General features: G+C 48.0%; 1 protein-coding gene across 6 annotated transcripts in view; it reads left to right on the forward strand.

Moving 5' to 3' along the window:
- Window positions 1-24,457, forward strand: part of SH3BP5 (SH3 domain binding protein 5) — a gene marked incomplete at both ends in the record, with an annotated part of 82,618 nt that overhangs the window by 53,371 nt on the left and 4,790 nt on the right. For 4 of the 6 annotated variants that reach the window (XM_079705129.1, XM_079705130.1, XM_079705131.1 and 1 more), the window contains 2 exons: window positions 16,557-16,721; window positions 23,327-23,457. In XM_079705129.1, the coding sequence (XP_079561255.1) occupies window positions 16,557-16,721; window positions 23,327-23,457 (296 nt within the window). The remainder of the gene's footprint in view (window positions 1-16,556; window positions 16,722-23,326; window positions 23,458-24,457) is intronic. The other 2 variants (XM_079705133.1, XM_079705134.1) reach the window with 2 other exon arrangements.

The raw sequence follows: 24,457 nt of genomic DNA on the forward strand, positions 1-24,457 counted from the left end.
TGTACCAATTCACATTCCCACCAGCAGTGCAAGAGTGTTCCCTTTTCTCCACACCCTCTCCAGCAATTATTGTTTGTAGATTTTTTGATGATGGCCATTCTGACTGGTGTGAGATGATATCTCATTGTAGTTTTGATTTGCATTTCTCTAATGATTAATGATGTTGAGCATTCTTTCATGTGTTTGTTGGCAGTCTGTATATCTTCTTTGTAGAAATGTCTGTTTAGGTCTTCTGCCCATTTTTGGATTGGGTTGTTTGTTTTTTTGTTATTGAGCTGCATGAGCTGCTTGTAAATTTTGGAGATTAATCCTTTGTCAGTTGCTTCATTTGCAAATATTTTCTCCCATTCTGAGGGTTGTCTTTTGGTCTTGTTTATGGTTTCCTTTGATGTGCAAAAGCTTTGCAGTTTCATTAGGTCCCATTTGTTTATTTTTGTCTTTATTTCCACTTCTCTAGGAGGTGGGTCCAAAAGGATCTTGCTGTGATTTATGCGATAGAGTGTTCTACCTATGTTTTCCTCTAAGAGTTTGACAGTTTCTGGCCTTACATATAGGTCTTTAATCCATTATGAGCTTATTTTTGTATATGCTGTTAGGGATTGATCTAATCTCATACTTTTACATGTACCTGTCCAGTTTTCCCACTTATTGAAGAGGCTGTCCTTTCTCCAGTGTACATTCCTGCCTCCTTTATCAAAGATAAGGTGACCATATGTGCATGGGTTTATCTCTGGGCTTTCTATCCTGTTCCATTGATCTATATTTCTGTTTTTGTGCCAGTTCCATACTGTCTTGATTACTGTAGCTTTGTAGTATAGTCTGAAGTCAGGGAGCCTGATTCCTTTAGCTCTGTTTTTCGTTCTCAAGATTGCTTTGGCTATTCGGGGTCTTTTGTGTTTCCATACAGATTGTGAAATTTTTTGTTCTAGTTCTGTGAAAAATGCCAGTGGTAGTTTGATAGGGATTGCATTGAATCTTTAGATTGCTTTGGGTAGTAGAGTCATTTTCACAATGTTGATTCTTCCAATCCAAGAACATGGTATATCTCTCCATCTATTTGTATCATCTTTAATTTCTTTCATCAGTGTCTTATAATTTTCTGCATACAGGTCTTTTGTCTCCTTAGGTAGGTTTATTCCTAGACATTTTATTTTTTTGTTGCAATGGTAAATGGGAGTGTTTTCTTGATTTCACTTTCAGATTTTTCATCATTAGTGTATAGGAATGCCAGAGATTTCTGTGCATTAATTTTGTATCCTGCAACTTTACCAAATTCATTGATTAGCTCTAGTAGTTTTCTGGTAGCATCTTTAGGATTCTCTATGTATAGTATCATGTCATCTGCAAACAGTGACAGCTTTACTTCTTCTTTTCCAATTTGGATTCCTTTTATTTCCTTTTCTTCTCTGATTGCTGTGGCTAAAACTTCCAAAACTATGTTGAATAAGAGTGGTGAGAGTGGGCAACCTTGTCTTGTTCCTGATCTTAGTGGAAATTCTTTCAGTTTTTCACCATTGAGGATGCTGTTGGCTGTGGGTTTGTCATATATGGCCTTTATTATGTTGAGGAAAATTCCCTCTATACCTACTTTCTGTAGGGTTTTTATCATAAATGGGTATTGAATTTTGTTGAAAGCTTTCTCAGCATCTATTGAGATGACCATATCGTTTTTCTCCTTCAATTTGTTAATATGGTGTATCACATTGATTGACTTGCGTATATTGAAGAATCCTTGCATTCCTGGAATAAACCCCACTTGATCATGGTGTATGATCCTTTTAATGTGCTGTTGGATTCTGTTTACTAGTATTTTGTTGAGGATTTTTGCATCTATGTTCATCAGTGATATTGGCCTGTAGTTTTCTTTCTTTGTGACATCCTTGTCTGGTTTTGGTATCAGGGTGATGGTGGCCTCATAGAATGAGTTTGGTAGTGCTCCTCCCTCTGCTATATTTTGGAAGAGTTTGATAAGGAGAGGTGTTAGCTCTTCTCTAAATGTTTGATAGAATTCGCCTGTGAAGCCATCTGGTCCTGGGCTTTTGTTTGTTGGAAGATTTTTAATCACAGTTTCCATTTCAGTGCTTGTGATTGGTCTGTTCATATTTTCTATTTCTTCCTGATTCAGTCTTGGCAGGTTGTGCATTTCTAAGAATTTGTCCATTTCTTCCAGGTTGTCCATTTTATTGGCATAGAGTTGCTTATAGTAATCTCTCATGATCTTTTGTATTTCTGCAGTGTCAGTTGTTACTTCTCCCTTTTCATTTCTAATTCTATTGATTTGAGTCTTTTCCCTTTTTTTGTTGGTGAGTCTGGCTAATGGTTTATCAATTTTCTTTATCTTCTCAAAGAACCAGCTTTTAGTTTTATTGATCTTTGCTATTGTTTCCTTCATTTCTTTTTTTTTTTAATTTTTTATTAGTTTCTGCTTTATAACAAAGTGAGTCAGTCATTCATATATATCTGTTCCCACATCCCTTCCCTCATGCATCTCCCTCCCTCCCACCCTCCCCATCCCACCCCTCCAGGCGGTCACAAAGCACCGAGCTGATCTCCCTGTGTTCTGCGGCTGCTTCCCACTATCTATCTACCTTACGTTTCGTACTGTATATATGTCCATGCCTCTCTTTCGCTTTGTCACAGCTTACCCTTCCCCCTCCCCATATCCTCAAGTCCATTCTCAAGTAGGTCTGTGTCTTTATTCCCGTTTTACCCCTAGGTTCTTCCTGACATTTTTTTTTTTTAATTCCATATATATGTGTTAGCATACGGTATTTGTCTTTCTCTTTCTGACTTACTTCACTCTGTATGACAGACTCTAGGTCTATCCACCTCATTACAAATAGCTCAGTTTCGTTTCTTTTTATGGCTGAGTAATATTCCATTGTATATATGTGCCACATCTTCTTTATCCATTCATCCGATGATGGACACTTAGGTTGTTTCCAGCTCCGGGCTATTGTGAATAGAGCTGCAATGAACATTTTGGTACATGTCTCTTTTTGAATTATGGTTTTCTCAGGGTATATGCCTAGTAGTGGGATTGCTGGGTCATATGGTAGTTCTATTTTTAGTTTTTTAAGGAACCTCCATACTGTTCTCCATAGTGGCTGTACCAATTCACATTCCCACCAGCAGTGCAAGAGTGTTCCCTTTTCTCCACACCCTCTCCAGCAATTATTGTTTGTAGATTTTTTGATGGTGGCCATTCTGACTGGTGTGAGATGATATCTCATTGTAGTTTTGATTTGCATTTCTCTAATGATTAATGATGTTGAGCATTCTTTCATGTGTTTGTTGGCAGTCTGTATATCTTCTTTGGAGAAATGTCTATTTAAGTCTTCTGCCCATTTTTGGATTGGGTTGTTTGTTTTTTTGCTATTGAGCTGCATGAGCTGTTTATAAATTTTGGAGATTAATCCTTTGTCAGTTGCTTCATTTGCAAATATTTTCTCCCATTCTGAGGGTTGTCTTTTGGTCTTGTTTATGGTTTCCTTTGCTGTGCAAAAGCTTTGAAGTTTCATTAGGTCCCATTTGTTTATCTTTGTTTTTAGTTCCATTTCTCTAGGAGGTGGGTCCAAAAGGATCTTGCTGTGATTTATGTCATAGAGTGTTCTACCTATGTTTTCCTCTAAGAGTTTGATAGTTTCTGGCCTTACATTTAGGTCTTTAATCCATTTTGAGCTTATTTTTGTGTATGGTGTTAGGGAATGATCTAGTCTCAAACTTTTACATGTCCCAGTCCAGTTTTCCCAGCACCACTTATTGAAGAGGCTGTCCTTTCTCCACTGTACATTCCTGCCTCCTTTATCAAAGATAAGTTGGCCATATGTGCGTGGGTTTATCTCTGGGCTTTCTATCCTGATCCACTGATCTATCTTTCTGTTTTTATGCCAGTACCATACTGTCTTAATTACTGTAGCTTTGTAGTATAGTCTGAAGTCAGGGAGCCTGATTCCTCCAGCTCCGTTTTTCGTTCTCAAGATTGCTTTGGCTATTCGGGATCTTTTGTTTTTCCAAACAAATTTTGAAATTTTTTGTTCTAGTTCTGTGAAAAATGCCAGTGGTAGTTTGATAGGGATTGCATTGAATCTGTAGATTGCTTTGGGTAGTAGAGTCATTTTCACAATATTGATTCTTCCAATCCAGGAGCATGGTATATCTCTCCATCTATTTGTATCATCTTTAATTTCTTTCATCAGTGTCTTATAATTTTCTGCATACAGGTCTTTTGTCTCCTTAGGTAGGTTTATTCCTAGATATTTTATTCTTTTTGTTGCAATGGTAAATGGGAGTGTTTTCTTGATTTCATTTTCAGATTTTTCATCATTAGTGTACAGGAATGCCAGAGATTTCTGTGCATTAATTTTGTATCCTGCTACTTTACCAAATTCATTGATTAGCTCTAGTAGTTTTTCGGTAGCATCTTTAGGATTCTCTATGTATAGTATCATGTCATCTGCAAACAGTGACAGCTTTACTTCTTCTTTTCCAATTTGGATTCCTTTTATTTCCTTTTCTTCTCTGATTGCTGTGGCTAAAACTTCCAAAACTATGTTGAATAAGAATGGTGAGAGTGGGCAACCTTGTCTTGTTCCTGATCTTAGTGGAAATGCTTTCAGTTTTTCACCATTGAGGACAATGTTGGCTGTGGGTTTGTCATATATGGCCTTTATTATGTTGAGGAAAGTTCCCTCTATACCTACTTTCTGCAGGGTTTTTATCATAAATGGGTGTTGAATTTTGTCGAAAGTTTTCTCTGCATCTATTGAGATGATCATATGGTTTTTCTCCTTCAACTTGTTAATATGGTGTATCACATTGATTGACTTGCGTATATTGAAGAATCCTTGCATTCCTGGAATAAACCCCACTTGATCATGGTGTATGATCCTTTTAATGTGCTGTTGGATTCTGTTTGCTAGTATTTTGTTGAGGATTTTTGCATCTATGTTCATCAGTGATATTGGCCTGTAGTTTTCTTTCTTTGTGACATCCTTGTCTGGTTTTGGTATCAAGGTGATGGTGGCCTCGTAGAATGAGTTTGGGAGTGTTCCTTCCTCTGATATTGTTTGGAAGAGTTTGAGAAGGATGGGTGTTAGCTCTTCTCTAAATGTTTGATAGAATTCGCCTGTGAAGCCATCTGGTCCTGGGCTTTTGTTTGTTGGAAGATTTTTGATCACAGTTTCCATTTCAGTGCTTGTGATTGGTCTATTCATATTTTCTATTTCTTCCTGAGTCAGTCTTGGTAGGTTGTGCATTTCTAAGAATTTGTCCATTTCTTCCAGGTTGTCCATTTTACTGGCATAGAGTTGCTTATAGTAATCTCTCATGATCTTTTGTATTTCTGCAGTGTCAGTTGTTACTTCTCCTTTTTCATTTCTAATTCTATTGATTTGAGTCTTCTCCCTTCTTTTCTTGATGAGTCTGGCTAATGGTTTGTCAATTTTGTTTATCTTCTCAAAGAACCAGCTTTTAGTTTTATTGATCTTTGCTATCGTTTCCTTCATTTCTTTTTCATTTATTTCTGATCTGATCTTTATGATTTCTTTCCTTCTGCTAACTTTGGGGTGTTTTTGTTCTTCTTTCTCTAATTGCTTTAGGTGCAAGGTTAGGTTGTTTATTCGAGATGTTTCCTGTTTCTTAAGGTAGGATTGTATTGCTATAAACTTCCCTGTTAGAACTGCTTTTGCTGCATCCCATAGGTTTTGGGTCGTCGTGTCTCCATTGTCATTTGTTTCTAGGTATTTTTTTATTTCCTCTTTGATTTCTTCAGTGGTCACTTCGTTATTAAGTAGTGTATTGTTTAGCCTCCATGTGTTTGTATTTTTTACAGATCTTTTCCTGTAATTGATATATAGTCTCATAGCGTTGTGGTCAGAAAAGGTACTTGATACAATTTCAATTTTCTTAAATTTACCAAGGCTTGATGTGTGACCCAAGATATGATCTGTCCTGGAGAATGTTCCATGAGCACTTGAGAAAAATGTGTATTCTCTTGTTTTTGGATGGAATGTCCTATAAATATCAATTAAGTGCATCTTGTATAATGTATCATTTAAAGCTTGTGTTTCCTTATTTATTTTCATTTTGGATGATGTGTCCATTGGTGAAAGTGGGGTGCTAAAGTCCCCTACTATGAATGTGTTACTCTCGATTTCCCCTCTTATGGCTGTTAGTATTTGCCTTATGTATTGAGGTGCTCCTATGTTAGGTGCATAAATATTTACAATTGTTATATCTTCTTGGATCGATCCCTTGATCATTATGTAGTGTCCTTCTTTGTCTCTTCTAATCGTCTTTATTTTAACTGATAGGAGAATTGCTACTCCAGCTTCCTTCTGATTTCCCTTTGCATGGAATATCTTTTTCCATCCCCTCACTTTCAGTCTGTATGTGTCTTTAGGTCTGAAGTGGGTCTCTTGTAGACAGCATATATATGGGTCTTGTTTTTGGATACATTCAGCCAGTCTGTGTCTTTTGGTGGGAGCATTTAGTCCATTTACATTTAAGGTAATTATCGATATGTATGTTCCTATTCCCATTTTCTTAATTGTTTTGGGTTTGTTATTATAAGTCTTTTCCTTCTCTTGTGTTTCTTGCCTAGAGAAGATCCTTTAGCATTTGTTGTAAAGCTGGTTTGGTAGTGCTGAACTCTCTCAGCTTTTGCTTGTCTGTGAAGGTTTTAATTTCTCCATCAAATTTGAATGAGATCCTTGCTGGATAGCGTAATCTTGGTTGCAGGTTTCTCTCCTTCATCACTTTATATAGTCCTGCCAGTCCCTTCTGGCTTGCAGAGTTTCTGCTAAAAGATCAGCTGTTAACCTTATGGGGATTCCCTTGTATGTTACTTGTTGTTTTTCCCTTGCTGCTTTTAATATGTTTTCTTTGTATTTAATTTTTGACAGTTTGATTAATATGTGTCTTGGTGTGTTTCTCCTTGGATTTATCCTGTATGGGACTCTCTGTGCTCCCTGGACTTGAGTAACTGTTTCCTTTCCCATATTAGGGAAGTTTTCAACTATAATCTCTTCAAATATTTTCTTAGTCCCTTTCTTTTTCTCTTCTTCTTCTGGAACCCCTATAATTCGAATGTTTGTGCATTTAATGTTGTCCCAGAGATCTCTGAGACTGTCCTCAGTTCTTTTCATTCTTTTTTCTTTATTCTGCTCTGCAGTAATTATTTCCACCATTTTATCTTCCAGGTCACTTATCCATTCTTCTGCCTCAGTTATTCTGCTATTGATCCCTTCTAGAATATTTTTAATTTCATTTATTGTGTTGTTCATCATTGCTTGTTTCATCTTTAGTTCTTCTAGGTCCTTGTTAAATGTTTCTTGCATTTTCTCTATTGTATTTCCAAGATTTTGGATCATCTTTACTATCATTATTCTTAATTCTTTTTCAGGTAGATTGCCTATTTCCTCTTCATTTGTTAGGTCTGTTGGGTTTTTATCTTGCTCCTTCACCTGCTGTGTGTTTTTCTGTCTTCTCATTTTGCTTATCTTACTGTGTTTGGGGTCTCCTTTTTGCAGGCTGCAGGTTCGTAGTTCCCATTGTTTTTGGTGTCTGTCACCAGTGGCTAAAGTTGGTTCAGTGGGTTGTGTAGGCTTCCTGGTGGAGGGGACTAGTGCCTGTGTTCTGGTGGATGAGGCTCGATCTTGTCTTTCTGGTGGACAGGTCCACGTCTGGTGGTGTGTTTTGGGGTGTCTGTGGACTTATTATGATTTTAGGCAGCCTCTCTGCTAATGGGTGGGGATGTGTTCCTGTCTTGCTAGTTGTTTGGCATAGGGTGTCCAGCACTGTAGCTTGCTGGTCGTTGAGTGAAGCTGGGTGCTGGTGTTGAGATGGAGAACTCTGGGAAATTTTCACCGTTTGATATTACGTGGAGCTGGGAAGTCTCTTGTGGACCAGTGTCCTGAAGTTGGCTCTCCCACCTCAGAGGCACAGCAGTGACTCCTGGCTGGAGCACCAAGAGACTGTCCTCCACACAGCTCAGAATAAAAGGGAGAAAAAGTAGAAAGAAAGAGAGAGAGGAAGGAAGGAAGAAAGAAGAGAGAGAGAGGAAGGAAGGAAGAAAGAAAGAACAAAATAAAATAAAGTAGTTAGAATAAAAAATTATTATTAAGAAAAATATTTTTTTAAAAGTAAAAACAAAACAAAACAAACAACAAAAACACGGATGGATAGAACCCTAGGACAAATGGTGAAAGCAAAGCTATATAGACACATACACACTCACAAAAATAGGAAAAGGGGAAAAAATAATAAATCTTGCTCTCAAAGCCCACCTCCTCAATTTGGGATGATTCGTTGTCTAGTCAGGTATTCCACAGATGCAGGGTACATCAAGTTGATTGTGGAGATTCAATCCGCTGCTTTTGGGAGAGATTTTCCTTTCTCTTCTTTGTTCTCACAGCTCCCGGGGTTCAGCTTTGGATTTGGCCCCGCCTCTGTGTGTAGGTCACCTGAGGGCATCTGTTCTTCGCTCAGACGGGACAGGGTTAAAGGAGCAGCCGCTTCAGGGACTCTGGCTCACTCAGGCCGGGAGGAGGGAGGGGTACGGAGTGTGGGGCCAGCCTGTGGCGGCAGATGCCGGCGTGACGTTGCACCAGCCCGAGACGCGCCGTGCGCTCTCCCGGGGAAGCTGTCCCTGGATCGTGGGACCCTGGCAGTGGCGGGCTGCACAGGCTCCCGGGAGGGGAGGTGTGGATAGTGACCTGTGCTTGCACAGAGGCATCTTGGTGGCTGCAGTAGCAGCCTTAGCATCTCATGCCCGTCTCTGGGGTCCACGCTGATAGCCTCGGCTCACGACCGTCTCTGGAGTTCCTTTAAGCAGCGCTCTTAATCCCCTCTCCTCGGCACCAGGAAACAAAGAGGGAACAAAAAGTCTCTTGCCTCTTCGGCAGGTCCAGACTTTCTCCCGGACTCCCTCCCGGCCAGCCGTGGCGCACTAGCCCCTTCAGGTTGTGCTCACGCCGCCAACCCCAGTCCTCTCCCTGTGCTCCGACCGAAGCCCGAGCCTCAGCTCCCAGCCCCGCCCGCCCTGGCGGGTGAGCAGACAAGCCTCTCGGGCTGGCGAGTGCTGGTCGGCACCGCTCCTCTGTGCGGGAATGTCTCCGCTTTGCGGTGTGCTCTCCTCCGCGGCTCCGAAGCTTCCCCCTCCACCACCCGCGCAGTCTCCACCCGCGAAGGGGCTCCTAGTGTGTGGAAACCTTTCCTCCTTCACAGCTCCCTCCCATTGGTGCAGGTCCCGTCCCTATCCTTTTGTCTCTGTTTTTTCTTTTGCCCTACCCAGGTACGTGGGGGAGTTTCTTGCCTTTTGGGAGGTCTGAGGTCTTCTGCCAGCGTTCAGCGGGTGTTCTGTAGGGGTTGTTCCACGTGTAGATGAATTTCTGATGTATCTCCACACTCTGGAACAGCACACTCCGGAGACCCTCCGTTCGAAGTGCCCTACAGTTTAATATTAACTGGTAACGGCTCAAACTGTACATGGTAACATTTGGGACTGATTAAACATTGTTGTCCCATATGTTCAACACACTTTTAGATCTGCAAAAAATTGGTCCAGGAAAACTGAGTTTGACAGAAATAATGGAAAACTCCATGGCATTGGCTGTATAATGAGTAAAGTTTGTGGATGAAACTGCTCAATCGCTCAAATTGATTTGAAATTGAAAAGAACTGATCCTAATGAAAATAATTTTGACTAAATAAAAATGAAATAATTAGGAAAACTGGATATAAAAAATAATCAAGGAACTAAATGGACTTCTTGGCATTCTCTCCAGAAAATGCTTCTGATTAAAATGTTTGTGTCCGGAACATCCTCAGGGTCAAAGTGGCCGATGCCCATCTCTGGCCATTCTTCCATTAACCTCAGACAGGCTTGAAAGAGCGTGGAAGGAGGAAGTTTTCAGAATTGAAAGTCTCAGACTCTGGCAACTTCCCATCCCTGGGATTGCTCAGAACACTGGTGGACAATGAGAGCTTGAGTGAAACTGAGAACACATGCCCTGTCTCCTGCCCACTTTGATGTTCATCCTGATATCCCTCCCTCGCTGGGGATCTTTGATCTTCCTGATATGGCTTGGAGAGGCATCTGTGGCTTTTCTCCATGAGCTTCTAGTTGGGGGATGGATTCTCCCAGCAGCACATGCAACAGTCACCATAAAGGGGCAAGGACAAAATTGTATCTTTTTCTTTAAACAGGCAAAGACAGGGAGCTTCCCCCCAGTGGATGTCCAGTGCAGCAGGCACCTTGACCTCGTCCTGCTCTCCTGTGGGGTGGGGTCATCCCAGCCAGAGTACTCGGGCCATAGAAGGCGGGCCTCCCTGTGGTGCTCTGCCGCCCATGGCCACCGAAGGGCCGTTGCTGCCCTCACACTCTGGACGGCCTCTGCTCTCCCCAGGCTGGTGACTTTCTGATCGTCTTTAGGAGGCAGTGGGGCACCCTGTGTTCATTTCACGCCCAGGTGTCCCGAGGTTTCCGGAAGCCTCTTGTTGATCCATGATTGTTCCCATCGAGCACTGCGGGGTTGCGTGCAGATGGAGCCCATTGGTTCCTAAGTAAACTCAGAGAATCCCTTTGGGTTTCAAGTGCTAAAGGCGTTCATAGCGAATAGGGAAAGCCATCTAGAGGCCTGTGACCTGAATGGGAGTGTGCTTTTGATAGATGAGAAATTGTGACTGCCCCATGCTCCCCTGGGAGTGGGGTCCAAGTTGTTTCCAAGAGCAGCTGAGGGAACAGGGTTGGGGTGCAGGAGAGGTCACGCTCAGAGAGCTTTCAGCATCAGCCTCTAGAGACCCCACCATCTGTTCCCCGGCTCCTGACTGGGAATGAGCTCAGCTCTTACACCAGGGATCCCACATCCCTTACCCCCTCATTTGCACTCTGGAAGGGAAACGTGGTCTCCTTGGTGGCTGACATCTTTTCTCCCTGCAAACCCCCTAGCTGTCCCCATCTATTTAGCAGTGGCCAGTGTGGCCCTGTGATTAGGGAGGAGAAGTAAGAGGGACCTCGCTTGGGCTTCCCTAGTGGCACAGTCGTTAAGAATCTGCCTGCCAATGCAGGGGACACGAGTTCGAGCCCTGGTCCAGGAAGATCCCACATGCCATGGAGCAACTAAGCCTGTGCGCCACAACTACTGAGCCTGCGCTCTAGAACCCACAAGTCACAGCTACTGAGCCCGCGAAGCCCGTGCGCCTAGAGCCCGTGCTCTGCAACAAGAGAAGCCACCGCAATGAGAAGCCCGCGCACCGCAATGAAGAGTAGCCCCTGCTCATTGCAACTAGAGAAAGCCCGCGCGCAGCAACAAAGACCCAACACAGCCAAAAATAAATAAATATAAACAAACAAACAAACAAATTAAAAAAAAAGAGGGACCTCGCTTGACCAGCACTTCTTGGTCAGGAGTGTGTAGCCCAGTGGGTGGTATTTGGTGGAAGTTTAGCAGGAAGGCAGTGGGTCAGGGTTTGAATCTGGACCCACCCTTGCTATCTGTGTAACCTTGGGCAACTTCTTTAACCTTTCTGAGCTTGGTCTCCTTTATAAAGTAGGGATGACACTTGGACGACCTCACAGAGTAATTTTGAGATCTAAGTGAGACGTGTCCCAGAACACCTTATTATATATTATACTCAGAATAAATGCTCCAATAGTAGCTGCTATGATTTTCTTCGTAATCATCTAAATCCACACTTAGGGTTTGTTAGGAGTCAGGTACTGGGTTAGTCTCGTCTTGCAGGCTTTCTGCGTGATCTGGAGCCACCCCTAGCTAGAGCATGGCTTTGGGCAGCCGAGTGACATGACCCCTACTCTTTTTCAGTTTCTGCAGCTCACTGGCTGGTGTGAATCCCAGGCAGGGGCGCAGTCCTGCACAGTTTGAGCCGCCATCTGGTCTTTGGTCCATCAACAGCTCCTCTGGCTGTGTATCATTTATGGGTAGACTGTCCACTTGCCCCACGATCATGTCATTGGCAACGTTACCCAGGATGCAGGCACCTTGTTGTAGAGCAGAAATAGCCCCACCAAGGGTTGGGGGCTCTGCTTTCCTGGCTCTGGCCAGCTACCAAGTAGCTGTGTGATATTTAACAGGTGGCCTTGCTTCTCTGGGCCCTCCTTTGAAAAATGAGGCGTTAAACTGGATGGCCTGCAAACCTCCTTCAGCCTTCTACCTCTGTTGCAACCAGCGCAAACATCCGGGTGCTCTTGTTCCTTCCTGAGGCCGATTGTGGGCTGGCGTGGAGTGGAGTGAAGGCCATGGCCGTGACCTCGACAGTGGCCGGCCTCTCCACCCTCTCCCCCTTTGTTTGTGACACCGTGGGAACCCACTTATCAAATCCATTCACGAGCAGCCTTTTAACACTCTCCCCGTGGCGCTGTTTCCGTGAAAGCCATTAGTGTTCACGAGTCATGAAGATATTTCACCTTTTTCCTGTGTCACATTGTGCAGCTCCAGCCTGGTTCTGCTAACATCTCCTCCTCAGTGCTGTGTCGGGCAGGCCTCAGCTCTCTGGTTTGCTAACTGGGTTTCCCTGCCGTGCGTGAGCCCCGCTGGGCCGTGTGCGCACTTGGGGAGCCTGGGAGTATAGGGCCCTTATTCAGATAATGTATTAATACCAGGGCCTGGGTCCTTTGTTGGAGTTCGAAGGTAAAACCTAGTTGGCTGGGCTAAAGATTTCTAGGTATCATCTTCATATGATGGTGAGAGCCAGATATAGCCTGCTCTTTTCTTGGACTCTTAAGTTGGCTTCTGATTTTTGAGGTCTCGTGTTCCTGTTAGGAGGCTGAGAAGTAGTCTCTGAGTTAAGCCTCCTCGGTTAGACATGGGTGTGAGCTCTTGGATGCCTCCTGTGCTCCGTGGTGCCTGGTGCCTGACACCCTCTGCTTCAAGAACTCTCCCCTAAGAAACCTTGGACTAATCACTCTCTCTTTCCAACGTTCCCATGTGCTTTACACCCATCACTTGTCACTGTCTGTCTTGAATTGGAGTTTGTAATGAATGTGTTTGTTTACCCGACTGAGTTGGAACCCCTTATGTTGGTGTGAACCCCTCCTCCCCAGAACTCAGCGCCCAGGAGATGCCTCATCAATGTCCAGCGGCTCGTGTCCTGCTGTGGGGGGTGTGTGATGGCATGCTCCCCTCCCCACCTTGTGTGCACCTGCCTGGTCCTTCCTTGTGTGTGTGGGTTTAGAAAATGTTTTATGAAGTGCCTTACAAAGAGGCCATGTGCTTTGGGGTTCTTTAGGAAGCCCCAAAGTTGTTTCCTTGGGCTTAACAGTTATAAAATAGGCTGTGAGCAGCCTGAAAGAAGTTGAGGGAGATCTGACCAGTCTATGGGGGCTGCTCTAGTCACGTCTATCAGGTTTACAGAATAGCCCAGCTGTGTGGAGGGGAAGATGTGTTATCATTTAGGTTTAGATTTGGCTGAACAGAACAGAAAACCTCCAAATAACACTGGCTTGAATATGAGACTTTATTTTCTCTGTCATGTAAAAAGTCAGTTCAGGGCAGGGACCTAATTTACTGTTCCTTCATCCTTAAGAGAGTTGCCTCATGATCCAAAAAGGCGGTTGAAGCACCAGCTGTCATATTAACATCACAGATGGAAAGACAAAGGAGCTCTCCTGAAAGTCTCACTCAGTATCTATTTGTATCTTGTTAGCTAAAAGTTAGTAACAGGAGTACTAGCTAAAAGTTAGTAACAGGGGTACAAGCCTCACTCAATATCTATTTACATCTCATTAGCTAAAAGTTAGTGACAGCTGGGAAGGAGGTTTTAGCTGGGACATTGCCTCACCTGGAGACATGGGGGCTCTATTTCCAAGAAAGATGCAGCGAATAGACAGTACAGAACATGTGCCCAACACTTACTTGAATGAATGAATGAGTGAGGGGATAAGTGATGGAGAGATGCCATCTGGGTTAAATGTATACCAAACCCTCATATTAGCAGAATCCACAATATGACAAGGAAAGCACATTTCTGATACCACAAGAGGGACAGAGCCTTGAGGAAACTTCAGAAACTCCCCAGGGACTCAAAAGAGAGCATGTTGTACAGGGCCGCTTCAGATGGGCATCCTCTTTCCCCTCTTTGTAGGGGTCTGGTTCCCTTATTTGGAACACAGCAGATGCATAGCAGCGGGTCAGTAGGGGCTGGGCCTGGGTCACGGCAGCCACATTTCAGAAGGTTCCCATGAGGGCACCTGTTTTTGGCTTGTTTGAAGAAAGAAAAGCTTCATTACTCAAGCAGGGAGACGTGGCTGAACTGAAATACTAAACTTTCCTTAAATACAGATCCCTTCTTAGAAAATGTTAGAATCCTGTGGGGTTAATTATGGTCTGATGGTCCTGGTTTGAAGCCTGGAGGTGGTCTGTGGTTCAGCACGGCTTCTCAGTGCCAGGTGCCCTCCAGCACGTCTGGGCAGGTGAGGGCCCCCGAGGGCTGTCCTCACACTGGAGAAGCACGGTGGACCTGGAGCTCGGGCTCTGGAGCAGTGAGTGTGCTGCTGACAGCAGGTGGTGCTGTCTCCTCAGTGGTTTGTCCTAGAGGGCGGCCTCTGGTCCCCACTGTGTCCCTGAGGCACAACTGTGTGGTCCCAGGGCCACACAGTGGGTCTGCAGCAGGTAGGTCCCCTGGTTGAAGCTTTAGCCTGGCATTCATTCACAGCCTCTGTTCTTGACTCTTTTTTTTTTTTTTTTTTTGGTGGTACACGGGCTTCTCACTGTTGTGGCCTCTCCCGTTGCGGAGCACAGGCTCCGGACGCGCAGGCTCAGCGGCCATGGCTCACGGGCTCAGCCACTCCGCGGCATGTGGGATCTTCCCGGACCGGGGCACGAACCCTTGTCCCCTGCATCGGCAGGCAGACTCTCAACCACTGCGCCACCAGGGAAGCCCTTGACTCCCTTTTGAAACCTTGATGGGAGCTTTTGTCAAGCCTCCTACAGACACTGTTTCATAACTCTGCTTCCTCCAGGCCCCCCACCAACCCGCATTTTCAGACCATCCCCATCTCCAGCCCTCAGTTCGGGATCATCCTCATTTAAGAAGCCGTCCTGGATTCCCTCCATGGGAAGAAGTTTCTCCTTCATGTTCCCTCACTCTGTTACTTCTGAATGTCCACTCCATCCCCAGTTCGGCTCCCTGACCAGGTTGTTGTCGCCTGAGGGTCGGGTCGGGTGTGACCCGCAGTTACACGATCACAAAGATGGAGGGGGCACCAAGGGGTCACACAGCTGTCCCTCACCCTGGGGGCTGATGGGCTCCAAGTCTGATTTTGTTCCTCTCGACTGTCTTTGAAAAGTGTCCTTGGCCTGTGGTATCCGAAGACTTCCTCTCAATTATGTGAGACTCACTCTTGGAATGGGTGTGGGCCCAGATGTTCCCCCCACCTCCTGGGTCCCAGGGACTGCCTCGGGGGTGTCCCCCAGTTTATGTAACTGACTGAGGGATCCGGTTAGCCAGGGGTGCGTGGGAGACTGCAGCGGGCCAGCATCTGGCAGCGGCTTGCCTGAACCCTGGCGGGGAGTTCAAGGTGGGCCTGCTGAGAGCAGTGACAAGGATTTGCTGCAAATTTCTGGTGCAACCTCATGGCCTACTCCTGGGGGACGCGTTTCTACTGCATGAAAACAACAGAATGCGAGTCAGCTATGTGACTTACAATTTTCTAGTCCCAGTAAAAAATTTAAAAATAGGTGGAATTAGTTTTAAATAATACATTTTAACCCCTTAGGTACAAAATATTGTCATTTCATCATGTAATCAACATGTTCGTTATTAAGGAGATCACAGTCCTCTTTTTGTTCTAAGACTTTAAAATGTGGGGTGTTTTACACTCAGTTTGGATCAGTGACGTTTCATGTTCCCGATAGTCCAGGCTAACGGGGCTCTGCTGCCGCTTCTGTTGATTCTCCCACTTGAAGTTCCCTGAAAGCAGGGACAGCATCGTGATGATCAGGGCCTTCCCCCAACCCATCGCAGGTGTCGGCGCGTGTGGTTTGAGTGGGGGCCTGTCCCGCAGGGTCACCGCACGGGGAGGCTGGGCCTCGGAGCGGCTGGAGTCTGGTCACAGCTGCGTGAGCTCAGGGACGGCCCTGGCCTGTCGAAGCCACTGTTCCCACTCAGAATGACGCTGTTGGACAGTAATCTCCGGGGCTTTTCTGATTCTCACGTGCTGTGAGCTGAACCATGTGTCTGGACAGGGGTGCTGCTGGGGACACTGATACCCTTGGCCGCATTAGCAAATGAGATCATCTCTGTGAAGGGCCACGGTCGACACTGTACCCACCACGGATGGGCCAGTTCGCTGCCTCTAACTCTGACCCAGAGCCTGCGTGTTTATCTGGTATGTTGGGTCCCGGCTGTGAAGACCCTCCACTCCCCCATCCAGCGTCCACACAGACCTGCGGGTGCCCGGCCTGTTCCCAGGCTGCCCAGGCAGAGAAGGACAGGACTTGTCCAGGCCCTCGGGACGCCCACCTTCTGGAGGGTGTGATGAGCCAGCGGGAGCCCCTGCTGTGTCTGAGGCCTCATGAGGTTTCTCTCTTGCGCAGGCGCAGCTGGAAGCTCAGAGAGCCACGCAGGACTTCCAGAGGGCCACCGAGGTGCTCCGCGCCGCCAAGGAGACCATCTCCCTGGCCGAGCAGCGGCTGCTGGAGGATGACAAGCGGCAGTTTGACTCGGCCTGGCAGGAGATGCTGAACCACGCCACCCAGAGGGTATGAGTCTCAGCGGAGTGCGTCCGTGGGACCAGGGCCGGGCTGGGCTTGCGCCGGGGTGCGCGCCTCTGCTTTGCGCCTGCCTGTGGGCAGGGGCCGGGGGGGCGGGGCATGCGTCTGCTTGTGGGCGTGGGGTGGGGAGAGGAGCTGGGCTTGCGTCCGCCTTGGGTTCCAGTGCGGCCTCGGGGTGCAGGTGCCCATCAGACCCAGACTCCCCGCTGGTTTCCCCAAGCAGAGGAAACAGACCCCCAAGCATATTGAGCGTCACAGGTGGTCATCTCCATGGGGTCTCACCGGGCCTGGGACTGAGCCGTAGTCCGCGATGACAGTCACCCGGTGACAGGCGTACCTGCCCCTTCTCTGTCGTTTGAGGTTCGTCTGGGTCAGATCACCCTTGACGGTCCCGACTGTGGATGGGGCTTCCCCGAGGGACCTGATCGTTCTCCAGAGTCCCCTCCCTCTGAGTCCCAGGGGACTGGCTGGGTTTGGAGCCCGAGGTGGAGGACCTTGATTACTTGCTGAGCCTGGACTCAGGGGTGGGTGCCAGTTGGTGAGAAGCGGGGGCCATGGCAGATGAGGCCAGAATACAGGGGGTGCACAGGCTGGCCTTCGGGCTGGGCTGGGGTCTGGGGACCAGTGTATGCACAGGAAGTGGGCTTTGACTCCTAGGTTTGGTGCCATCATTGTTTGGCCCTTTACCAGCTCCCACGATCTGCCCTCTGGCCACATTGCTGAGAACCAGAAGTGGTGGGTATAGCTGGACTTGTCACCTCTTTCCTCCCCTCCTCCAGCTGGTTTGCTGTGGGGAGGTGGGTGAGGCCTTGGATGAAGGGTGATGTAGCGGGTGGGAGCTAGTCTGGACTCCCTGAGAGGCCGCCTGCGGGGCTGGAAGAGAACCTTTTCAATGTCACCGGCCACGGTGGCTCAAGTCCTGGGGGACCTGATAATTAAAGATGGCCGTGTGCTTCCTTAAATGGAATGCCTGACACCCAAACGGCTTAGACTTAGTGTCAAATGCGGGTCGACTCTGTAGCACCTCCCCTGAACCCCGGGCTCTCGGCCGGGCTTGTGTGGCCTGGGGCCTCCTGCCACCTAGTGTACACGATGCTGGGAGAGCCAAACACAGCTTTCCTGGGTCCACTGGGGAAACGCCAAAGGGGAGGTTGGAAATCTTGGAAATTTACAAGCCACAGCCTGACAGAGTGAAAAGGACAGGAAAAAAAAAAAAATTAGAGTAGCTCCTTCCGAGAAATTAGCTGAAGGCCTGCCTTTCTTTCCTGCCCTTCTTCGACCCCAAACAAGATCCAAATCAAGCTAGTCAGAATCATTCAGAAATCACTTAATCTGTTCTTTAAAAAAACAACAAAATGGGTTTCTGCTTTTTATTTTTTTCTTCCTTCTACTCTTTAAGTCCTGGGACCATAGTGGATGGTGAGCGGCAGTCCGGGAGAGGTGTTCTCAAGACCTCCACATCCCATGACTCCGGAAGCACCATTCACACCAGTCTTTGGGCATGGTGCTTCTTGGGGTTGTGCAGTGTGCAACTTGTGGGGCTGTACCAAACGGCCCTGGGCCTCCTGATGTCGCATGGGGCTCCTGAGGTCCCGGGGAGGGTCATCTGATGTGTGCTCTCACTGAGGTCACTGTAGGTTTCTTGGTCATGGGGTTGTAACCCCTGCAGCTGAGCAGATTTTCTGGGTCACAGGCCAGGATTTCCACCCTGGGGCTGCTGTTCCTCTTCCCTAGATTCCTCCCCAGTTTTATGGGCCTCAGATGCTGCTCCTTGACCTGATGATGGGGAAGGAGAGTTGGAAACTGACACCAGCAAGAGACAGAGCCCTTGGCAGAGCTGTCCTCGACCATGTCCCCATGTCACTGAGAAATTCAGCCTGGAGGGGGCACGCTCCAGGGATGTGACGGATGGTACAGATGCTCGTGTGTGGCTTTTCTGTGAGCCGCCCTCTGATTGAGCATGCTCCCCGGGCCATGCGGGCCTGGCATTCTCAGCTTCCTGAGTGCTGGTGGACAAAGACAATGAATGGTCTAGAATATGTCCCCGGCCTTGGCTGACTTCTGGATCCTCCAGGAAGCCTGTTTCTTCAGGAGAAGGGAGCGTCATCTCACCCTCTTCTCCTGAAGAAACTGCCACGTAAGAGTCTAGAGAAAGATGCAGAGCTCAGAAAGGTCCAGGCTGTCTTGAGGAAGTGGCAGTGCTTTGGGCTGTGTGACCTCCACCCCAGGCACAGCGGACGGACCCTGGGGTCCCCACATTCCTTACCTGAGGCCATCCGTGTGTCCCTTCTGTTCCTTCAGACTTAGGGTGACAGCAGGCAGCCCCACTTGGAGCCACGCTGGAGCCCTGGGGTCTCTCTTGTTAGGCCACATGCAGTGCCCCGGGCAGGGACCGAGCAACAGTTCTGCGCTCAGAGCTGGGATCAGCAGGGCTTTGGAAGCCGCGACTCACTTGAGTGGCCTTCCTGGGGACGTGGCGTCCCTGCTGCTCCCACTTGGGCTTTAGGCAGCTGAGGCCCCTCCAGCTTCACCCGGTTTGGCCGCGGAGCAGCCCTTCTAGGGAGGAGGTGTGGGGAGGCATGAACTGTCAGGGACCAGCAGCTCCTGGAGAGGAAAGCCCTGGGGGCATGGGTCTGAGCCCTGGGATGCACATGGCCAGCTTTTCTGTGCTGGTGGGCATGTACCACCCGTCCCCCAAGCCCCTGGGAAGCTACCTCCTTGGCCCTGTGCACCCAGGGCTGCAGGAGGAATCAGAAATCAGCCTGAATGGGCTGAGGATCTGAGGAGACCATGAAGCCACCTTCCCGGGAGCGGAGGACCCTGCTCTTAGCTCCGGGCTGTTGGGCATGAGGATGGATGGCCTCGAGGTTGGGAGAGCCAAATGTGAGGCAGAGGAGCCGGGCTGGCTGGACGTCTCCTGGTCGGTTGAGCTCATTCTGCTGGCAGGGGACCCAGCCTGGCTGGCAGTGCCCGTTGGTGTCCCTGTAGGAAGTATCTGTTTGAGCATCTTCTGTGTGTTGCTGTGAGCAGAGGGCCTGGGCTGCCCTGCGGCTCCCGGGAGGGGGCCTGTCAGCACTGCTGGGCCCCATTCTGTCTATTCTGCTGACCCAGGGGGAGGCCTGTGGCTTCTCAGGGTCCCGGGCACCAGCAGTGGCCTCCCCACATGCTTTCTCCAGGGCCCGCTACCTGCTGCCTGCCTGGGCGTTGGTGCTGCAGCTGTTCTGGTCACTCAGGCCTCACGCCTGGGGCCTCAAAGCCTCTCATTGGGCAGCAGCGGGTGGTCAGTCCTTGGGCGTTTGGAGCCGGCCCGGGGCGGGGGGCAGGAGCGTGTGTCTGTGGGTTTTGGGAACCCCAGGGATGGTGACTTCTTAGTCGTTAGAATCCACAGAGGCCAGTGCACCCAGAGGTTAGCACAGAGCCCGTGGGTCAGCCCCGGGACATGGTCCCCCTGGGGAAGAGGGGCCCAGGGCTGTTGGTGCCCAGACAGTGATTTCTCCGGGAGCCTGCCAGCTCTGGGGAAGGAGGCGGGAAGCTGAGCGCTGCCCGCGGAGAGTGGACGGGTGGCTCTGCTAGGCACCCCCAGCCCTAAGTGCTTCCCCGCCCACACCCTTTCCCCCAGCACCCCACACTGAGCCCCACAGCGCAGCCTCTGCTGCTGGCCCCCACCCACCCCCCTGGGCCCGGTGGCCCCGACAGCCTGGATCCCAGCTGCCCGAGTAGCGTGGTGCTGCTGGGCGTCTGCCCCGTGAGGCTGGAGGTCCGGGTTTGGTCTCCAGTGTGCTCTGTGCACACAGTAGGTGCTTAATCAGAGTACGCAGCTCTGAGTTGAATATGCTGGTGGTAAACTGAAGAGTACGGTGCTGAGTGGGGGCTCAGGGGCCCAGAGTCCAGGCCAAATATCTGTCAGCCCAGATATTTCGCGGAGGTCTGGGCGCTGGCGCCCCAGGGCTGGGTTGCACGTGCGTCTGGCCATCTTGAGGTCTGCAGGGACATCTGCGTTGTGCTTCCATTTGTGGCTTCCACCTTCCCAGCATCCGCCCTTATCCCCCCATTCCTTTCCCACCCCTGGGTACACAGTTCACGGCTGTCCATGTTTCAGGGGCTGCTTGGTTACCTAGGAGACGTAACCAAGGTGACCTGCTTCCCCCCTAGAGGCGGGAAGCGGAGTGTGGACTCTCCTCTGAGAGCAGAGGATTATGTGCACGTGGGGTCGGGGGGTTGGGACGGGGGATGGTAGCTGGCCTGGTGGGGGTGAATCGGGACAGCGTCCTTGCTGCTGCCTCAGTCTGCGCTGGCAACGTCGCCAAGTGCTCGGAGCCTTCCGAGTGTTTAATTTGAGGAAGCTTTTTGCAGGCGAAGGGCCAGGGAAGAACAAGGGCCTGTGTGCAGTCGGCGAGAGCCCTGCTTCCTGCAGGGAATGCTCTGTATTGTAGCCTCAGATCACAGCTTTTGTAGATCGTCTATTCAAAATGCTTTCAGACGGGTCCTGAAAGGTGAACCCTGCATTGAATCCTCTTGCAGTGGAACAGGTCACCACGATATGTTGCCTTCATCTGTCTGATGTGCTTGGGTCCTGCGTGTTCATAAAGGTTACACCAGTAAATCCTTAAAGCTTAAGATTTAAGACAAGACTGAAGAGTTACTACCATTTCCCTAAGTGACCAAGCTGGGGAGGTTTTGAGTGCATTTTATGCCACTGTGACATCTTTGGTGTTAGAAGCCAAGGGGAAGGGTTCTCCGGAGCCCCTTGGTCTTGATTGAGAGGTCATTTTAGCAAGCCTGTCACCACATGCCAGCTTGTCTCACTTCCCTATTTCCATTCTCTGACTTTGTTTTAATTCTGTTTTTAAAAGTATCTCAAGCATTAAAACCATTGTTTAAAAAAAAAAAACATTGTTAAAAGATATACATTTTAAAGAAGGTAAAGGGTGAACTCTGATAAGTATAAAGTGTTCTCCTGTCAAAGATTTTATTTAATTCATTAAGCATGGAACTAATAAGATGTTACAGCTCTTTCAAAGGAGAATTCAAAAAACACACTCATACAGAAGTTTAGGAATGCTGAAATGAATTTACAAGATACAGAATTGGTCAATATTTACAGGGCAATCAATAATCAAATGCATCTCTACTGGACACAATCTTCATTTGTAGGGGTAAGAATCATTTATGCTACTGTCAGTGTTCCCCAACTTACAGGGTCATAAAATAGCTCCAAGACAACGAAAGGCAGAGATAACCTGGAAGGGGGCAGGACACCCAGACAGGGCAGGACACCCAGTCGTTTTATGCTCATATCAAAGTCTTTCAGAATTTTTCCTGACACTTAAAAAACCCCTTATTATAAGTGCATAAGTAAACTTCCCCGGGCTGACCGTGGCTGTTGCCTGGAGGGGGTGATGGACCGCTGGCTTCCTCCTGGGTGGTGTCCTCCTGCAGCTGTCCTGCTGGGCCTGAGACAGTGAACCAGTGGCCTGAAGGCCCTCGGGGCTCCTCCCTGCTGCTCTTTGGGTAAAATAAAGCACGGCCCTCTCGCCCCGCATCACTGCTGCCTTTCCAGTTCATCCCGTAACACTTGGGTGAGTTGTAAGTAAAAGATGAGAAGGAAGTTGTGAGCCGCTGATGTGGCCTAAACTGCTATTTATCTCCTGCATCATCTCTCCTCCCAGCTGGCCTTGTTCTGATGCTTTTTAGGTGATGGGGGAGAGAACCAGCACTGTCCCTGTTTCTAGGAATGTGCCTTTGAGCTGCCATGGAGGGCCCTTGATTGTTGGGTTTTGAACTCATTTTTAAAACCAGAATCTGCCACCAGAACGCTGACTGGTCACAAATTTTTGTAAACCCCCAAATCTGTTCAGTTTGACCCTCTGGATCCTGGATTCTTGTCCACCAGCTAACTCAGGATATTTGGGAAGGGGCCAAACAGCCGAGGTCACCATTGCCTTGCCTTGCCGTCCTGACGTGCACATACCTACCTGGCTTTGTAGGGCTCCCAGGTCCCTGACGTCTGAGTTCCCGCTGGTACCGCCTGCCTGAGAGCAGGAGGAACCTGCGGTGGCTACTCAGAGGAAGTGGACGTCAACTGAATCAGAGAATGTTTCTTTTATTTTTCCCCTCTGATTTTTTGTTTTTCCTTCTCTTCTTTCCTGCTCATTGCCTCAGCCGATCTATTTCATCTTATCTGACATGATTTTTCCAGAATAGATGAATAGGGAAAAATCATCCTGTTCTCTTTGGAAGTTCATTTAATCTTAGTCTGCCCACTAATTTCCTCAAATAATTTTTTTTCATTTATTTCTAGAAATTTTTATTGTAGTTGATTTACAGTGTTGTGTTAGTTTCAGGTGTACAGCCCAGTGATTGTTTTATATATATACATATATATTCTTTTCATATTCTTTTCCCTTATAGGTTATTACAAGATATTGAGTTTAGTTCCCTGTGCTTTACAGTAGGTCCTTGTTTATCTACATTATATATGGTAGTGTGTACATGGGAATCCCAAATTCCTAGTTTTTTTAAATGACATAAGTAATACCCCAACAAGGGACCATTCTGGGTTTGACCGGGCTGACCTCTGCTGTCATTTGAAGGTCATGGAGGCGGAGCAGACCAAGACGAGGAGCGAGCTGGTGCACAAGGAGACGGCGGCCAGGTACAATGCGGCCATGGGCCGCATGCGGCAGCTGGAGAAGAAACTCAAGCGAGCCATCAACAAGTCCAAGTGAGCCTGGGCTGCTGCTTGTTTCCTCTTCCTCTTCTCCTCAACCTTTTCTGTGGCCCGCCCCACCAGAGCCCCCTGCCCAGGCTACCTGTGCCCCCCCTGCCGCTCCCCCCGCCTTTCTCTGTAGTCCCCCAGGGGTGGGGCTGCTCCGACCTGGGAGATCAGGAAGAGGAATTTCAAGAGCAAACCATTAGCTGGCCCGTGGGCCGGGGCTGGGCTTTGGGAAAGCAGGGCATGCCCTTGGCTCTGTGGCTGATGGTGTGGATGAGGCCCTGTCCCTCATTACCTGTCAGCACAATGGGGTGAACTATGTACATAATACACATCCTTGTAGACCAAGAGCTGATGAAATGGAGCAAGACTGGTTTCTTTTCTTTCTTCCCTCCCTCCCTCCCTCCCCCTCTCTCTCTCTTTCCTTCTTTCCTCCTTTCTTTTCTTTTCTTTCTTTCTTTCACAGGATATTTATTTCAAAAGTTTCTTTAATGTTACCAAGTCGAAGCTCACTCCGCTCACCACACGACAGGCCAATAAATCAGGAGATGAGGTGTTGAGGCAAGGAATACAACTTTATTCAGAAAGCCGGCAGACCGAAAAGATGGAGGACTGGTGTCCCCCAAAACCATCTTTCCGGGGTCTGGATGCCCGTTTCTTTTATAGAACAGAGAGGGGGAGGAAGTGAGGAAGTGAAGTAAAAAGGCCATTAGTTGTGCCTGGCTTGGCCAGCATTGGGGAGGGGTTGTATTAATTTCTTCTTTTCTGCAGCCATTCTCAGGTGGGCAGGGTCAGATTGTCTCCCTGTGAGATGAGCAAAGGCACTTTAACATTCAGGCAGAGGGGCAGGGTCCCCTGAGGCAGGCCATTATGTGTGATTATAATAACAAAAGCAACGAAAAGCAAAGGTTAAAGTCAAAGAAACAGATCCAACATGGAGTCAAAATTGGCTCTTCCCTGTTGCAATTATACCAAACACTAGGAACAGTTAATTTGTCCAACAATATAG

Source organism: Hyperoodon ampullatus (genome assembly GCF_949752795.1).
Source record: "Hyperoodon ampullatus genome assembly, chromosome: 5".
NCBI lineage: Eukaryota > Metazoa > Chordata > Mammalia > Artiodactyla > Ziphiidae > Hyperoodon > Hyperoodon ampullatus.